At 41.4% G+C, this 17,894-nt stretch overlaps 4 protein-coding genes across 4 annotated transcripts in view; all 4 read left to right on the plus strand.

The window, feature by feature from the left end:
• Nucleotides 1–17,894, plus strand: part of LOC133619319 (uncharacterized) — a 455,654-nt gene that overhangs the window by 188,336 nt on the left and 249,424 nt on the right. The gene's annotated exons all lie outside the window — the stretch shown is intronic.
• Nucleotides 1–17,894, plus strand: part of LOC133619862 (uncharacterized) — a 498,075-nt gene that overhangs the window by 45,258 nt on the left and 434,923 nt on the right. The gene's annotated exons all lie outside the window — the stretch shown is intronic.
• Nucleotides 1–17,894, plus strand: part of LOC133619309 (uncharacterized) — a 29,721-nt gene that overhangs the window by 2,207 nt on the left and 9,620 nt on the right. The gene's annotated exons all lie outside the window — the stretch shown is intronic.
• LOC140679649 (uncharacterized) lies at nucleotides 14,299–16,082 on the plus strand. Its single transcript, XM_072915495.1, has 2 exons — nucleotides 14,299–14,308; nucleotides 14,836–16,082. Exons 1-2 carry the CDS (start codon nucleotides 14,299–14,301, stop codon nucleotides 16,080–16,082), a joined length of 1,257 nt encoding a protein of 418 aa, XP_072771596.1.

Below are 17,894 nucleotides of genomic sequence, written 5' to 3' on the forward strand. Positions count from 1 at the left end.
CAAAATAACAAACACGGAGGCTCCAGTTTACACGAGGACCACTTTATTTACCTTCTTTCAAAAACCTCCGCTCCACTCCGTTTCATCACTTCCGCTCTTAGCGCCTTCAAAATAAGAGCTCAAGGCATATACTGTATAACAGCGCATAACAGGAACTTAACATCACAAAGAGGAAAGCCCATGAAAATAGGTTACAAAAGTTATTTAATAAGAAGCCAAAAAGTGCAAAAACAATAATGTTCGTGTTGGAGGAGTTGTGAATTAGGTACACCTGCTTTCTGCAGGTGTACCTAATGTTGTGGCCCTGCAGTCATTCACAACTCCTCCAACACGAACATTATTGTTTTTGCACTTTTTGGCTTCTTATGAAATAACTTTTTTAAATAGATTCAATCTTGCACGTGGAAAGTTTAAGTGTGGGCTTTAGTTGATATAACAATTCTACGGCGGGGGTGCAGGAGGCAGGATTACTGGAGCCTCAGCCAGTGCGTCTTTTGCAGCCGTTTTATGATTGCTCAGCACAAGACATACGTTACACACATACAGTTGTTGACAAAATACACTGTACATTATATACCTCAGCTAACTAAACTATGGAAATGTATAATATAATTCATATAGCAATACGGTCTCACTGCACAGCAGGCCAGCAGTTAGCCGAGTCCGCAATCCATGGTGAGGCACTGAGTGACGTGCCTCAACCGGCTGCTGTTCACCGCACCGTCTCTTCTCAGTCGGCAAATGTGAAAATTCAGCGATTTTGAATAAAAATAATCTAAAACTGGTGAAGTTAAATGGAAAATAACTTTATAGTATAATCACTGGATACATATAACAATTTAGATTTTTTTTTTTCTTTTTACATTTTTTTTCTTTCCATGATGGCAGGTGAGGGCCCGCCTCACCTGCCGCTAGTGACTGCACGTCACTGGTAGAGAACATCGACGATAAAGTTCGCAACTTTTGGTCGCTGATAAAAAAGCCTTGCCTGTACCGGAAGTAGCAGACGAGTAGCGTGACGTCACAGGTTGTGGAGCTCCTCACATCTGCACATTGTTTACAATCATGGCCACCAGCAGCGAGAGCGATTCGGACCGAGAAAGCGACGATTTCCCCATTAATTTGAGCGAGGATGAAAGATTTGTGGATGAGGAAAGTGAGAGTGAAGGACTAGAGGGCAGTGGAAGCGATTCAGATAGGGAAGATGCTGTGAGAGGGATAGAGCCATCCCGCTTTGAACCCGACGCTGACGGTGACGGTCAGGAGGACGCTGCTGATATTGATGCTGGAGTAGCACACGACATAGATCGCCTTCCGAATACAGAATGGTAAAATGTTATTTATTTATAGACTAGTTTTAGCTTGTGGCCTAGTCTTGCACTGTTAGGCCTATCTATAGACTAAGTATCTATCATTGACACACTGTCAAACCTAATTAATTACCCATTTTTTCTATGGGCCACAGCTCCGTATACCAGCAATACCGCGTTCATGTGTAGAACCACACACAGACTGTACAAAGTTAAATGAGTCGAGTACATTCAGGAAGCTCCTGGAAAGCGGCTCGTCTGGACAGCAGGTGTGAATATTAAAATCACCCACAATAAGGACACGATCATATTTGGGCAGGATTTCAGCCAGAAATTCAGAAAAGTCAGTTATAAAGTCTTTGTGGTACTTGGGTGGTCGATAGACGACGGCACACAGGACGACATCAGAAAGACCCAGTTCAAACATGCACAGTTCCAAGCTTGAAAAGGAGGATTGCAGGCGGATCTGACGGCATTTAAAGTCATTTTAAAAAACGACTGCTAATCCTCCTCCTTTTCGACCGGACGACCGCGGAGAATTAAAGTAGGAACACTCCGGAGGCAGAAGTTCATTAAGAGGGGCGGACTCACCGGCTCTCAGCCATGTCTCCGTCACACAGAGGAAGTCCAGTCCGCGGGAAGTGAAGAAATCCTTCAGGATAAACGTTTTGTTTGTCAAAGATCTTGCATTCACAAGACTGAACTTGGCGGGGGCCAGCACGTCCAAGGCCGCAGTTAATCCGGGTGGGGCCCGACACACAGCCCGCAGGTGGCGGGAATCGGGGACAGCAGGAGCAACGGCGGCAAGCCTCTTCCTCCAAACCAACGATAGGAACAAGCCAGGAACCAATGGGATCCAGCGAGCGTGGGTGCAGGAGGAGACCGGAAACCACACCATTCTTCCTTCGGGAAGCCATGGGAAGCTGGGCCAGGAGTGCCCTAACTTTCACCAGCTGGCCGCCACGTTTACCGCGGCGCCGGAAACGCTTCCGCCGGGGGACAGGAGCCAGGGGGCGGGAAAGGAAGGCAGGAATCCGGCCAGGTGAAAAAGCTGACTGGGACGTCGAAAAACCAACGTCGAAGTTGATCATATCAGTGGGAGAGGGGCAAAGATCCAACAGTGTTTGGCGGTCATACACAAGCAGTGAGCTGACAGAGACAAAAATAGACGCAAACAACACAAAAACGAACAGAGCTGACAGCGAGAGACGGCAGGCCAAAGCACATACTGGCGCCATCTTGGTCGGGGCGTCCACTTAGCACTTAGCAATAGTGCTTCTTGCTTTATCTGCTTATCACTCAGCTTCTAAAACTTGTAGCTCATCCTCCTTATATTCAGGCAAAAAAATGTATGGTTCTTGATCATAATTTGTCCTAAAGTATTCTTTGATGGCACTCATGAAGTCTGCCTTTATTAGTAATAGTTGGTGGTGTTGTTGAAGGAAATAGCGAACGTTGTGATGCGTCTGTGAAAATAATGCGCTGCCGTTTGCTTAATCTTAAGGCCCAAGCTGTTTGTTTACATGCTTTTTTTATTTCTCTTTCCTATTTGGGCTTATTGGACCATAATTAGAATAAAAACTAAGAATCATCTTCGATATGATGTACTTAGTCTATAAGTAACAAACGTGTGCTTCATGTTTAGTGACATGACAATTCTTATTTTTACACTTTTTTCCCCCAAATTCCATTGTATGTTATACTCTTCTGACACCACCAGAATGCAGTATAAGTATAAGGGCCATAAAACCCCAATTCAGTAGTGTACACAATTTTGAAAATACGAGCTAAAAGGTGCTGTCCACACATGTGGCCACTAAGGCCTTTAGAGGTGTTAAAATGATTAAAAAATGATGAAAAAACGTAAATGGTACATGTTATTATGAATGTGCCTGTTATTACATTACATATATACTTACAGCGTGTATATAAAAAGTTAATGGAAGCGTTTGGCTATTAAGAGTTTTTTACAGGCGAAATAGGGTGCATCCCCATTACCTGCATTGTTAGCTGACTTTTGCTATCGTTTATTTACGAGTTAGAATCAGTGATGGGCAGTAGTGCACAACAAGTAGTGATGCTATGTAGCTTAACTACAGTTCTCAGTAGCGTGGCGTTAGCCTCGCTCCTTTTTGAACCCGTAGTGATTCCTGTAGCTTAGCTATTTTTCGACCCATGTAGTGACGTAGCGTCCATCAAACGCTACAAAGAGAGAAAATAGACTGCTAATCAAGGGTTGGGAAAAAATATTGCTATAATCATCTTAATTTACTGTTACTATTATTGTTAGTTTACGTGTTATTTAGGAGGAGAATGCAAGTGACATCACGCAGTTCCGCACCATCTCCCTGCTCAGCGTGGAAGGCAAGATCTTTTTCAAGATTCTTGCCAACAGGTTGACAGAGTACCTCCTGAGGATTTCGTATATCGACACCACAGTGCAGAAGGGAGGAGTCCCAGGCATGCCAGGCTGCTTGGAACACACAGGAGTGGTTACCCAGCTGATCTGGGAGGCAAGGGAAAATCAAGGAGACCTGGCTGTCCTTTGGCTTGACCTTGCCAATGCCTATGGATCCAACAACAGCCTTGACGACACATCATGTTCCAGAGAAGATCACTGAACTCATACGAGACTACTACAGTAGTTTCAATCTGAGATTCACCTCTGGAGCAATAACATCTGCATGGCACCGCCTGGAGAAGGGCATCATCACAGGGTGCACCTGCGATGAACATGCTGGTCAAGGCAGCAGAAGTGGAATGCAGGGGTCCGAAGTCCAGTTCCGGCATTCGCCAACCTCCGATCCGAGCCTTCATGGATGATCTGACTGTCACAACAACATCAGTGACAGGGTGTCGGTGGCTCCTCCGCGGACTGGAAAGGATCATCACATGGGCGAGAATGATGTTCAAGCCAGCCAAGTCCAGGTCCCTGGTTTTGAGGAAGGGAAGAGTGGAGGATAAACACCGCTTCAGCCTGGATGGAGTCCCCATACCATCAGTGTCATAGAAGCCTGTGAAGAGTCTGGGGAAGATTTTTGGCAGCACCCTGAAGGACAAAGCAGCAGTGCAGTCAGCCCATGTGGAGCTGAAGACCTGGCTATTAGCAGTGGACAAGTCGGGCCTCCCCGGGAAGTTCAAGGCTTTGATATACCAGCATGGCATCCTGCCGAGAATCCTTTGGCCGCTGCTCATCTACGACGTCCCAGTAACAATTGTGGAGGACTTCGAACGCAACATCAGCCAGAACCTGCGTAGGTGGCTGGACTTGCCGAAGAGCCTAAGCAGCATCGCCCTGTATGGGAACACCAACAAGCTGCAACTTCCCTTCACCGGATTGACTGAGGAGTTTAAAGTCACCAGAGCCAGGGAGGTGTTACTTTACAGAGACTCATCTGACACCAGAGTCTCCTCTGCTGGCATCAAGGTCAGAACTGGGAGGAAGTGGAAGGCACAGGAGGCCGTTGACCAGGCAGAAGCAAGGCTGAGACATGGCGTCTTAGTAGGTGTTGTGGCGGTCGGTCGAGCTGGGCTGGGTAGCCATACAAGACCACGCTACGACAAAGGGTCGAGAGAGACGGCTGATGGTGCAGGGAGAGATCCGTGCAGAGGTTGAGGAGGAACGCCGGAGCAAGACAGTGGCCATGCACCAGCAAGGAGCCTGGACAAATTGGGACCACGCATCTACCCGGAAGATCACCTGGACAGAACTTTGGAAGTCAGAACCAGCAAGACTCAAGTTCCTGATCCAGTCAGTGTATGATGTCCTCCCAAGTCCATCCAATCTTCATTGCTGGGGGCTAGTAGAAACACCTGAATGTCCACTGTGCAAGACACGGGGTTCCCTGGAGCACATCCTGAGCTGCTGCCCTAAAGCCCTGGGAGAGGGGAGGAACACTTGGCGCCACGACCAGGTGCTGAAGGCAGTAGCAGACACCATTGGCACTGGAATCCAGCAGAACAAACACCAGCTCCCAGTCAGTCATAACATCTCCTTCGTCAAGGCAGGGGACAAACCACAGGCTGGACGTAAGGCCCCAACCGGACTGCTAGCCACAGCCCGTGACTGGCAGCTTCAGGTGGATCTCGGCAGACAGCTGAAGTTTCCAGAGCGCATAGCAAGGACATCGCTGAGGCCAGACCTTGTCTTAACTTCTGACTCAACGAAGCAAGTTGTGCTGCTGGAACTTACAGTCCCCTGGGAAGACCAGATGGAGGAGGCCCATGAGCGAAAGAAGGCCAAATACCTTGAGCTGGTCGAGACATGCAGAGAGAGCGGCTGGAGGACCCGCTGTGAGTCTATAGAAGTGGGCTGCAGGGGCTTTCTAGTGCAATCTGTGCATCAAGCATTCAGACTTCTTGGAATCAGAGGGTTGCTGGAGAGAAAAGCCACCAGAAATATCAGTGAGGCTGCTGAGAAAGCCTCAAGGTGGTTGTGGATCAAGAGGGGAGACAGATGGAGTAGTTCGCTGCTTGGACACAAGCCGGGGCCTGATCAGCCCCGGTTGGGTCGCCCAGGCGAGGGTGTATAGAGATCAAAGACCCGAAACACCTAATGAACCTCGGTTCTTTACTGATGATGTGTTCAAGCTGCACCGCAAGGTGTTTCTCAAATAAAATCTAAATCACAATTTAAACTCCTTGTGCAGATCTGAATGCTTATTATTTAAATGTTGACCTAAGTCTGAAGCAAAGGTGGTAATACTAATCACCACATTTGGTGAGGCGTGTTTTAAAGCAGCTGTTGTGAGAGTAGCGTATGTGTGTGTACACCTTTAAGAGTGGCAGTATGTGGGGTGAGTGATGTGAATAATTGAGGAGAGGTAGTGGTAGCATGAGCAGGAGTGTTAATAGCATTGTGGATGTCCGGTTGTGCCCTGTGGAAATAATAAATAAAGTGACCAAGTTGTAACTAATCGACGGCCTCGTCCTTCCGACCAAAGAGCGGAGCTTTATGGACCCAGTGTTACCCCCGACAAGACATGGGCCCTGGAGGGAACGTCTCCCCTACGCTCCTCGACCACAGTCTGGGAGCTCACAAACAGGAAAAGTGTAAAGCAACCCCTGCAGAGCGGCGGCTCCCTGTTTAAAGTGTCACCTTTATTGTTAGTTCAGAAGCCCAAATACCTCCATATTGCACTTCACACACCCTCTTTATTAACCAGTAGAATTGTCCTTTGTTGCCTTTCTTCCTCTCCACCATGTTATTGCTTGTATGCACTTTGTGTGTGTGTTTTGACACACTCAACATCATGCGCCTCGGCTCTGTAGTCACCGCCGCACAGCGGCATTCAGATGAAAGAACGGTACCAGTACTTTTCAAAGGTAGTATAGTACCGATTTCAATTGATTAGTACCGCGATACTTTATTAGTAGCAGTATACTGTACAACCCTACTACACACACATACAGTACATAGAAGAAAGTGTGTTTTTGTTGTTTGTGTCTTGCAGACGTCCAGCAGCTGATCGGTAATCCAGAAGAAGTTTCCCCTCAGTTAGGGGGGAGCTCCACTTTGAAGCAGGAGACTCCACAACCACCCTGCATTAAAAAGGAAGAGGAGGAACTCTGCATCACTCAGGAGGGAGAGTGTCTTCTAGGACGAGAGGAAGCTGATTACACCAAGTTTCCACTGAGTATTCTCTCTGTGAAGACTGAAGATGATGAAGAGAAACCACAAGTAGCTCCACTATCAGATAGTGAGGCGAAAGACGAGTTTGAAGAACCTTTGAGTAGGAAAACTGACTGTAAAGAACTTCCCCTTCAGCCTAAGGAGGGCAGCTCCACTTTGAAGCAGGAGGCTTCACAGCCCCCTCAAGTTAAAAAGGAAGAGGAGGAAATCTGCATCACTCAGGAGGGAGAGTGTCTTCTAGGACGAGAGGAAGCTGATTACACCAAGTTGCCATTGACTGTTGTCTCTGTGAAGACTGAAGATGATGAAGAGAAACCACAAGTAGACAACCTCTTAGCTCCACTATCAGATAGTGAGGCTGAAGACGAGGTTGAAGAACCTTTGAGCAGCGATAAAGACTGTGAAGGTGATATGAGGACTCACACTGACAACAAACACTCTGAATACTCTTCAAAGAAGAGAGATAACACATCTTTGAGCTGCTCGGTTTGTGCTGAAAGTTTTACTAAAAAGTGCCACTTGACTCGACACATGAGAACACACACAGGTGGAAAACCATATAAGTGTTCAGTTTGTGGCAAAAGCTTTTCTCGAAATACCTCTTTGACTCAACACATGAGAACACACACAGGTGAAAAACCATTTAGCTGTTCAGTTTGTGGCAATAGCTTTTCTCTGAAGAGCCTTTTGACTAGACACATGAGAACACACACAGGTGAAAAACCATTTAATTGTTCAGTTTGTGCCAAAAGCTTTTCTGATAAGATCCAGGCGACTCGACACATCATGAGAACACACTCAGGTGAAAAACCATTTAATTGTTCAGTTTGTGGCAAAAGCTTTTCTGATAATAGCCATTTGATTGGACACATGAGAACACACAAAGGTGAAAAACCATATAAGTGTTCAGTTTGTGGCAAAAGCTTTTCTGATAAGAGGCGTTTGACTCAACACACGAGAACACACACAGGTGAAAAACCTTTTAGTTGTTCAATTTGTGGCAAAAGCTTTTCTCAAAATGGCTGTTTGACTCGGCACATGAAAACACACACAGGTGAAAAACCATTTAATTGTTCAGTTTGTGGCAATAGCTTTTCTCTTAAGAGCCATTTGACTGGACACATGAGAACACACACAGGTGAAAAACCATTTAGTTGTTCAGTGTGCTGTAAAAGGTTCTCACATAATTCAGAGGCAGTAAAACACATGAGAACACACAAGGGAAAATAACCAATTAGCTGTTTAGTTTGTGGTATGTTGCTCATATGTGGCGACATCCACCCTACCCAGGACCTCCTCACTGCTTCTTTCACAAATATCTGAGGTATTCATACAATCTTGGATTATTTGGAGCATAATCTTATCTACTCATGACCCCATGTCTTCTCTGTATCTGAAACCTTCCTGAACAGTAAGATAGATGATGCTTCAAGTGCATGGTTACTCCTTCTTCAGTCCAGGGACCTGGGGCCTCATGTGTCAAGTTTGTGCACGCTCAAAAACCTGCACTACGTCCTTTTTCACTGCAAAGTTGAGATGTATCAAAACTGACATGCTGGGTAACTGTTTGCATAAAAAAATGCCAACTTTCCTCAGACTGATTGATGTACAAATCAGAGACATATGAACAATTAACCTCCAACACCCACAACCCAACCCCCACCTCCCTCGACATTCGGACATAATAGGTTCAATCTGGCCTGCCAGATTAGTTTGTGAAGTGTAAAATTCAGCTGCATTTTTTTATTAAATAAACTGCTGTTCTAAATGTGTTCACTGGATGTCGCAATAGCAATTCTGTTAGGCAAGCAAATAGCAAGTATAGCAAGTATACCAAGCAAGGCAATACTGTCAGCCTTTTAAGTTTTTATTTGTGTTTTGTTTAAAATGTTCACACATTGCACAGCTTTTAGTTTTCTATCGATACACATTATGCCTAGAAGACAAGAAGTAACTCAACACTCTTGAATAGTTTCTACCTCAGTTTGTATGGTTTGTTGAGTTAGCACAGGATTAATATGTGGAAGTGACAAATGAGGTAGTTGATACATAAAATAGTTTTTATTCATGCTTTATTTTGTTATTTGTTCAATCCTAGATGATTGGTGACTTAGTTTTAATTGCTTTGTAGAAACACTGAGATTAAGTCTAAATTCATTGTGTTCTTCAAGGTGTTTTTGAAATTGCACCATTTTTCCCTTCTAAATGTTCAACTATCTTGAAGTGTTTTGTCAAGATGATTATTTGTGATATGTACATTTTCAGAATGTGCTTGTTCTATTTTGGGCCGAAGTAAAATAATAGATTTTCCTCCATGCGGCCCCTGAGCTAAAATGAGTTTGACACCCCTGCTGTAATCTGACTCATGTGAGCAGGTTACTGTATAAACACATTTTGTTATAAGTTATAAAACTGTGTTCAGGTCTCAGAGACACATCAATGTCAGTGTAGCTGCTGACAGAAGCAACATGTATATTTGATATATAATGTCATAGTTGGTGAGAATAAATAAATACAATGCATAAAGATAAGTTCATATTGTACACATAATGTGATTAAAAAGGTCTTTTCTTGGGTTAATTCATGCAAGTTTATTTTAACTTTATTTTTGTTACAAACCCATGTCAATTGAGTGGGGAATATAATTTGGTCACGTTGTTGTGGGGACAATTAATATGTGAGGGAATTAAGGAAGCAACATGAGACGACAAGTGTTTGATGTGGAAGACGTTAATGGAGTCTCTGATTGAAAATAAACTTTATTCCCTTGGAGTTTATGAAGCCAACGAGGTATGATTACTTCTGATATGTTTGTGAAATCTATGTGTTTTCTTTTTTTGAATGTCAATTGTAAGTTCTGTTTGCTTATTTTATTACTTCTGGTGGCATTATATTTGGCATCGTTGGTAACGTGAAGAAGACGTGGCTGAAATAAATGTCTGTGAGGAAAAACTAACGACTTGAGCCTTGATTAAGACCTCGGTAATCCAGAAGAAGTTTCCCCTCAGTTAGGGGGGAGCTCCACTTTGAAGCAGGAGACTCCACAACCACCCTGCATTAAAAAGGAAGAGGAGGAACTCTGCATCACTCAGGAGGGAGAGTGTCTTCTAGGACGAGAGGAAGCTGATTACACCAAGTTTCCACTGAGTATTCTCTCTGTGAAGACTGAAGATGATGAAGAGAAACCACAAGGAGACAACCTCTTAGCTCCACTATTAGATAGTGAGGCTGAAGAACCTTTGAGCAGCGATACAGACTGTGAAGGTGATATGAGGACTCACACTGACAACAAACACTCTGAATACTCTACAAAGAAGAGAGGTAAAACATCTTTGAGCTGCTCAGTTTGTGCTGAAAGTTTAACTAAAAAGAGCCATTTCACTCAACACATGACAACACATATGGGCGAAAAACCATTTAGTTGTTCAGTTTTTCTCGAAATACCTCTTTGACTCATCACATGAGAACACACACAGGTGAAAAAACATTTAAGTGTTCAGTTTGTGGCAATAGCTTTTCTGTTAAGAGGAATTTGACTGAGATAGGCTCCAGCGACCCCAAAAGGGAATAAGCGGTAGAAAATGGATGGATGGACATGAGAACACACACAGGTGAAAAACCATTTAGTTGTTCAGTTTGTGGCAAAAGCTTTTCTGCTAAGAGAAATTTGATTGAACACACACAGGTGAAAAACCATATAAGTGTTCAGTTTGTAGCAAAAGCTTTTCTGTTAAGAGCATATTGACCCGACACATTACAACACACACACAAGAAATAACATGTAATTGTTCAGTTTGTGGCAAAATATTTTCTCGAAATTGCAGCTTGACTCAACACATGAGAACATACACAGTTGAAAAAACATTTATTTGTTCACTTTGTGGAAAAAGCTTTTCTCAAAATAGCCATCTGGTGACATCCACCTTACCCAGGACCTCCTCACTGCTTCTTTCACAAATATCTGAGGTATTTATACAAAGTTGGATTATTTGGAGCATAATCTTATCTACTCATGACCCCATGTCTTCTCTGTATCTGAAACCTTCCTGAACAGTAAGATAGATGATGCTTCAAGTGCTTGGTTACTCCTTCTTCAGTCCAGGGACCTCATGTGTCAAGTTTGTGCACGCTCAAAAACCTGCATTAAGCCCTTTTTCACTGCAAAGGTGAGATGTATCAAGTTGACGTGAAAATGTGCAGTGCCTAACGGCAGCTTCATAGCTGTCATACGCACACTTCTACAGGCTGTGGATACTTAAGCGACACACATAAGTGATGCTGGGTAACTGTTCCCATAAAAAAGTGCCAACTTTTACTCCTCAGACTGATTGATGTGCAAATCAGAGACATGTGAAAAATTAACACCCACAACCCAACCCCCACCTCCCTCGACATTCGGGCATAACAGGTTCAATCCGGCCCACGATGTGAGTTTGCGAAGTGTAAAATTCAGCTGCATTTTTTATTGAAAAAAAAAACTGCTTCTCTAATTGTGTCAACTGGAAGTCACAATAGCAATTCTGTTAGGCAAGCAAATAGTTGATACCGGGGCGAGCAAGTATACCAAGCAAGAGGTACACGACTCCTCCCCCTCCACCCAACGTAAAACAGGAGTAAAATAAGCAATCAGTAACCCCACTTAAAATGCAGCATGAGACACTGCACACTGATATAGTTCTGTGAAAATGATTGTCTTCTGTGCAAATGTAAAGAAAGTGAACAGTGTGGGATTTACGGCAATACTGTCAGTCTTTTCACTTTTTATTTGTGCTTTGTAGAAACACTGAGATTAATAAGTATTATATGTTCTTCAAGGTGTTTTTGAAAATGCACCATTTTTCCCTCCGATTTTTCAACTAAATTGAAGTGTTTTGTCATGATGATTAATTGTGATATGTACATTTTCAGAATGTACTTGTACTATTTTAGTCTGATGTAAAATAAATCCGAAGTTGTTGCAGTCGTATTTTTAAGTGATCATGCCATGATTTTACCCGTCCCGCCCACGTGGAAATAGATTTTCCTCCATGTGGCCCCTGAGCTAAAATGAGTTTGACACCCCTGCTGTAATGTGACTCATGTGAGCAGGTTACTGTATAAACACATTTTGTTATAAGTTATAAAAATGTGTTCAGTTCTCAGAGACACATCAATGTCAGGCTGACAATCGCTCTTCCGCTTTCTCCAAACACGAGAACAAAGCAGCTCCTACTGACTTGTGATTGGTCAGACCGTGCCCATCTTAATCACATGGCTAATTTCAATATAATAAATTGCGATGTAACACAATTGAATATGTTTTATCAACTTCCTCTTTATTTAAGAAAAATGGTAACATTCATAAACCTTTATTTACTTTTAACATATTAGGTCAGGGGTCCCCAACCTTTTTGGCCCGGGGTCCACAGTGGGTTAATAAGTGTGGCTGGACGCCGGGGCTGTGTATATATATATATATATATATATATATATATATATATATATATATATATATATATATATATATATATATATACATATATATATATATATATATATATTGCCATCTCTTTTTTTTTTCTTCTTCTGTTGTGGCATGCTGCAGGTGCCTGCTCGTTTTTTGTATGTGGGTAACAACATTTAACTATGTATATATATTTCCGAATTGGTTTAACTGCCACCCGCCTGAATCTATTTAAAATCAATTTTTTTTTAATTTCAACCGCCCGACCCGACCCGCGGATAAAATCTAATTTTTTTTTATTTCAACCGCCCGACCCGCGGATAATCCGCGGACTCCGCGGTTGTGTCCGCAAACCGCGCATCTCTAGTTCAGAGTAATGATTTGACTTTCTAAAGGTTTTTAACTAAAACAACTAAGTAGGTTGAAAAATATTTCTGTTTCTTGTAGTATTTCAAATGTATGATTTTTTTCTCCTCTGTATGCCCTTTTTCTGGTTTGAACAGCCATTGAAAAAGTATGTGCACGTGTTTGTATATATATATATTTTATTTTCAAAGAGTTGTTGTCCATTATTTGATGTTAGATACTTTTGTCAACTATTGTTTGACATGCACCTGGGGATAGGTTGATTGGCAACACTAAATTGGCCTTAGTGTGTGAATGTGAGTGTGAATGTTGTCTGTCTATCTATGTTGGCCCTGCGATGAGGTGGCGACTTGTCCAGGGTGTACCCCGCCTTCTGCCCGATTGTAGCTGAGATAAGCTCCAGCGCCCCCCGCGACCCCAAAGGGAATAAGCTGTTGTCAGCCGCCACCCGATTCCGGATAAGCGGTTGAAGATGGATGAATGGATAGATGGATGGATATTAATCAAGATCGGATGGTATGCAAAAAATAATCGCAATCATTTTTTTCCCATGTTGCCAAGCCCTATTCCATCAGCATTTCAGTTCAGTTTCAGCATTTGGGCAGTTTCTACAGAAATGAGTTATGTTCACACTTTGGATGTTTTGTTTAGCACTTAGCAATAGTCCTAATTGCTTGATCTGCTTATCACTCATCTTCTAAAACTTGTAGCTCATCCTCCTTATATTCAGGCTCAAAAATATAAGGTTCTGGATCATAATTTGTCTCAAAGTATTCTTTGATGCCACTCATGAAGTCTGCCTTTATTAGTAATAGTTGGTGGCATTGTTGTAGGAAATAGCAAACGTTGTGATGCGTCTGAAAATAATGCGCCGCCGTTTGCTTAAAATGATGAAAATACGTAAATATTACATGTTATTATGAATGTGCCTGTTATTACAGTACATATATACTTACGGCGTGTATATAAAAAGTTGTTGGAAGCTTTTGGATATTTTTTATGGGGAAATAGAGTGCATCCCCTTTACCTGCATTGTTAGCTGACTTTTGCTAGCGTTTATTTACGAGTTAGAATCAGTGATGGGCAGTAGTGCTCAACAAGTAGCGACGCTTTGTAGCTTAACTACAGTTCCCAGTAGCGTGGCGTTAGCCTCGCTCCTTTTTGAACCCGTAGTGATTCCTGTAGCTTAGCTATTTTTCGACCCATGTAGTGACGTAGCGTCCATCAAACGCTACAAAGAGAGAAAATAGACTGCTAATCAAGGGCTGGGAAAAAAACAAAAAATATTGCGATAATAATTTTATTTTATTGTTACTATGATTGTTATTTTACGTGTCATTTATTTGTTACTAATGTATATCTGGTTGGTTTTTTTTAGATTATATTTAAAATTTAGTTTTGGTGGTACTGTTTTTACGTTTTCAAATGAATTAATAATGGTGTTATTTATCATGATTCCAAAATCACTCAAAATAATTGTGATTATTATGTTTTGCCATAATTGTCCAGCCCTAGACGAGGTATTGGAAAGGACTTCATGATAAACTATGTATCACGGTACTTGAGTCACGATACAATAGTCTATTGTAATATTGTGACATGGAGTTTTACTGTGATTTTTACAAAGTCACTGAAAATTTAAAACAAAAAACTACTTAAAATAAATGTATATAAGTAAACTAGATGCCAGTAATAGTTTATTGGACAAACTGTGTCAAAAACAAAGACAATAAAATGATCATTGCAATTGTACAGAAAGTGGATCAAATTTCTTGCATTTGGTGTCTAAAAAAGTCCTGTACTTCTTAACTACAGACTTCTTTGAGATAGATATTATCTTTTTTAGTTTTGCGAAGTAATTCACTGCTGACTTTTTCCCCACTGTTAGTTTGTAGTATCCTAATGTTCAACGAAGCAGATGTTTTCTACTTTCTGTGATTCTCACTGAACTTTTTTGAGTCAATGACAATTCATGTAAACATTGATCCATCATTCTGGCAAGGCACTAAATGAATGGCCATAAAACACTAAACACACATACAGTACATAAAATAAAGTGTGTTTTTGTTGTTTGTGTCTTGCAGACGTCCAGCAGCTGATTGGTCATCCAGGAGAACTTCCCACTCAGTTGTGTGGAACCTCAACTTTGAAGCAGGCGATTATACAGCCACCCTGCATTAAAAAGGAAGAGGAGGAACTCTGCATCACTCAGGAGGGAGAGTGTCTTCTAGGACGAGAGGAAGCTGATTGCACCAAGTTTCCACTGAGTATTCTCTCTGTGAAGACTGAAGATGATGAAGAGAAACCACAAGTAGACAACCTCTTAGCTCCACTATCAGATAGTGAGGCTGAAGACGAGGTTGAAGAACCTTTGAGCAGCGATAAAGACTGTGAAGGTGATATGAGGACTCACACTGACAACAAACACTCTGAATGCTCTTCAAAGAAGAGAGGTCAAACATGTTTGAGCTGCTCAGTTTGTGCTGAAAGTTTTACTAAAAAGAGCCATGTGACTCAACACATGAGAACACACACAGGAGAAAAAACATGTAAGTGTTCAGTTTGTGGCAACAACTTTTCTGTTAAGAGAAGTTTGACTCAACACATGAGAATACACACAGGAGAAAAACCTTTTAACTGTTCAGTTTGTGGCAAAAGCTTTTCTCGAAATAGCCATTTGACTCAACACATGAGAACACACACAGGAGAAAAACCATTTAACTGTTCGATTTGTGGTCATAACTATTCTGTTAAGAGGAATTTGACTGAACACATGAGAACACACACAGGTGAAAAACCATTTAGTTGTTCAGTTTGTGGCAAAAGCTTTTCTGTTGTGAGAAATTCGATTATACACATGAGAACACACACAGGTGTAAAACCATATAAGTGTTCAGTTTGTGGCAGAAGCTTTTCTGTTAAGAACATATTGACTCGACACATGAGTACACACAATGGAGAAAAAACACTTAGTTGCTCAGTTTGTGGCAAAAGCTTTTCTGTTAAGAGGAATTTGACTGAACACATGAAAACACACACAAGAGAGAAAACATTTAGTTGTTCAGTTTGTGGCAAAAGCTATTCTCTTAAGAGCTTATTGACTCAACACATGAGAACACACACTGGAGAAAAAACATTTAGTTGTTCAGTTTGTGGCAAAAGCTATTCTGTTAAGATGAATTTGATTGAACACTTTAGATCACACCAAGGTGAAAAACCATATAAGTGTTCAGTTTGTGGCAAAAACTTTCCTTATTACAGCTCTTTGTGTCGACACATGACAACACACCCTGGAGAAAAAACATTTAGTTGTAAAACAGGAGTAAAATAAGCAATCAGTAACCCCACTTAAAATGCAGCATGAGACACTGCACACTGATATAGTTCTGTGAAAATGATTGTCTTCTGTGCAAATGTAAAGAAAGTGAACAGTGTGTGATTTACTGCAATACTGTCAGTCTTTGAACTTTTTATTTGTGCTTTGTTGAAATTGTTCACACATTGCACAGCTTTTATCAATACACATTATGTCTAGAAGACAGGAAGTAATTCAGCACTTTTGAATACCGGTAGTTTCTACCTCAGTGTGTATGGTTTGTTGAGTTAGCACAGGATTAATATGTGGAAATGACAAATGAGGTAGTTGATACATAGAATAGTTTTTTATTCATGCTTTATTTTGTTTTTTGTTCAACCCTAGATGGGTTGTGACTTAAAGTTTAATTGCTTTGTAGAAACACTGAGATTAAGTCTAAGTTCATTGTGTTCTTCAAGGTGTTTTTTGAAAATTTACCTTTTATTTCCTCTAAATGTTTAACTAACTTGAAGTGTTTTGTGAAGAGGATTATTTGTGATATGTACATTTTCAGAATGTGCTTGTTCTATTTTAAGTTGAAGTAAAATAAAGAAAACAATCTGAAGTTGTTGCAGTCGTTATCATGCCATGATTTTACCCGTCCCGCCCACGTGGAAATAGATTTTCCTCCATGCGGCCCCTGAGCTAAAATGAGTTTGACACCCCTGCTGTAATGTGACTCATGTGAGCAGGTTACTGTATAAACACATTTTGTTATAAGTTATAAAAATGTGTTCAGTTCTCAGAGACACATCAATGTCAGGCTGACAATCGCTCTTCCGCTTTCTCCAAACACGAGAACAAAGCAGCTCCTACTGACTTGTGATTGGTCAGACCGTGCCCATCTTAATCACATGGCTAATTTCAATATAATAATTTGTGATGTAACACAATTGAATATCTTATATGCTCAGACAGTAATGTGTTTATATAAGTTTAGATTGTGTTGTGATGTTTGTAACGGGGAAAGACGTTAATGTGTCTTGTTTTCATGTTTGCATTTAAGATAGTTGACATTTAGCATGATAGCTGTTAACTGGCGATTAGTGATGTTAAGTGCCTAAGATGGTAGTTATTGATTAGCAGTGTGATGAGGGCTTTCTGCTGGTGAGTGATTAGCACTACAGTTAGAGCCACCTATCGCTAGGTAGAAATGAGCAGTTTCACCAACATTTTTATGTGAAACCATATTACTAATTGTCTGGTGTTTTACAGGATTCATGGAAGTTTATTGTCATACCAGCACACGATACACATGAGATGGCACACAATTTAGTAGCACGTGAACAATAGGATTGGTCCTGGTGGAGATCTACACTCTTAGTGCTTTTCTTCTTTATTCAGAGTAATGATTTTAGTTTCGAAATGTTTTTAACTAAAACAACTAAGTAGGTTGAAAAATATTTCTGTGTTTCTTGTAGTATTTCAAATATATGGTTTTTTTTTTCCGATGTATGTCCTTTTTCTGGTTTGGAGAACAGCCATCGAAAAAGTCTGTGCATGTGCTTGTATATATATATATTTTTTATTTTCAAAGTGTAGTTGTTGATTATTTGATGTTAGATACTTTTGCCAACCATTGTTTTAAAACAAGATTAAAATGCCTTTATTTTGAAAAACAAGTGCCGTGGAGTAGGAAACGGAAGTCGCTGACTTCTAGCGCATGCGCAAATGTACTAGAAGCCAAGCAAAAAGACGAAGACCGCATGCTATGGTTGTTCGGAGAATGATCGAATTCACGATCTTAAAGTCATATGATTCACAGCAAATATAGCAACAAATATCTCA

This window comes from Nerophis lumbriciformis, linkage group LG20 (genome assembly GCF_033978685.3).
Source record: "Nerophis lumbriciformis linkage group LG20, RoL_Nlum_v2.1, whole genome shotgun sequence".
Classification (NCBI taxonomy): Eukaryota; Metazoa; Chordata; class Actinopteri; order Syngnathiformes; family Syngnathidae; genus Nerophis; species Nerophis lumbriciformis.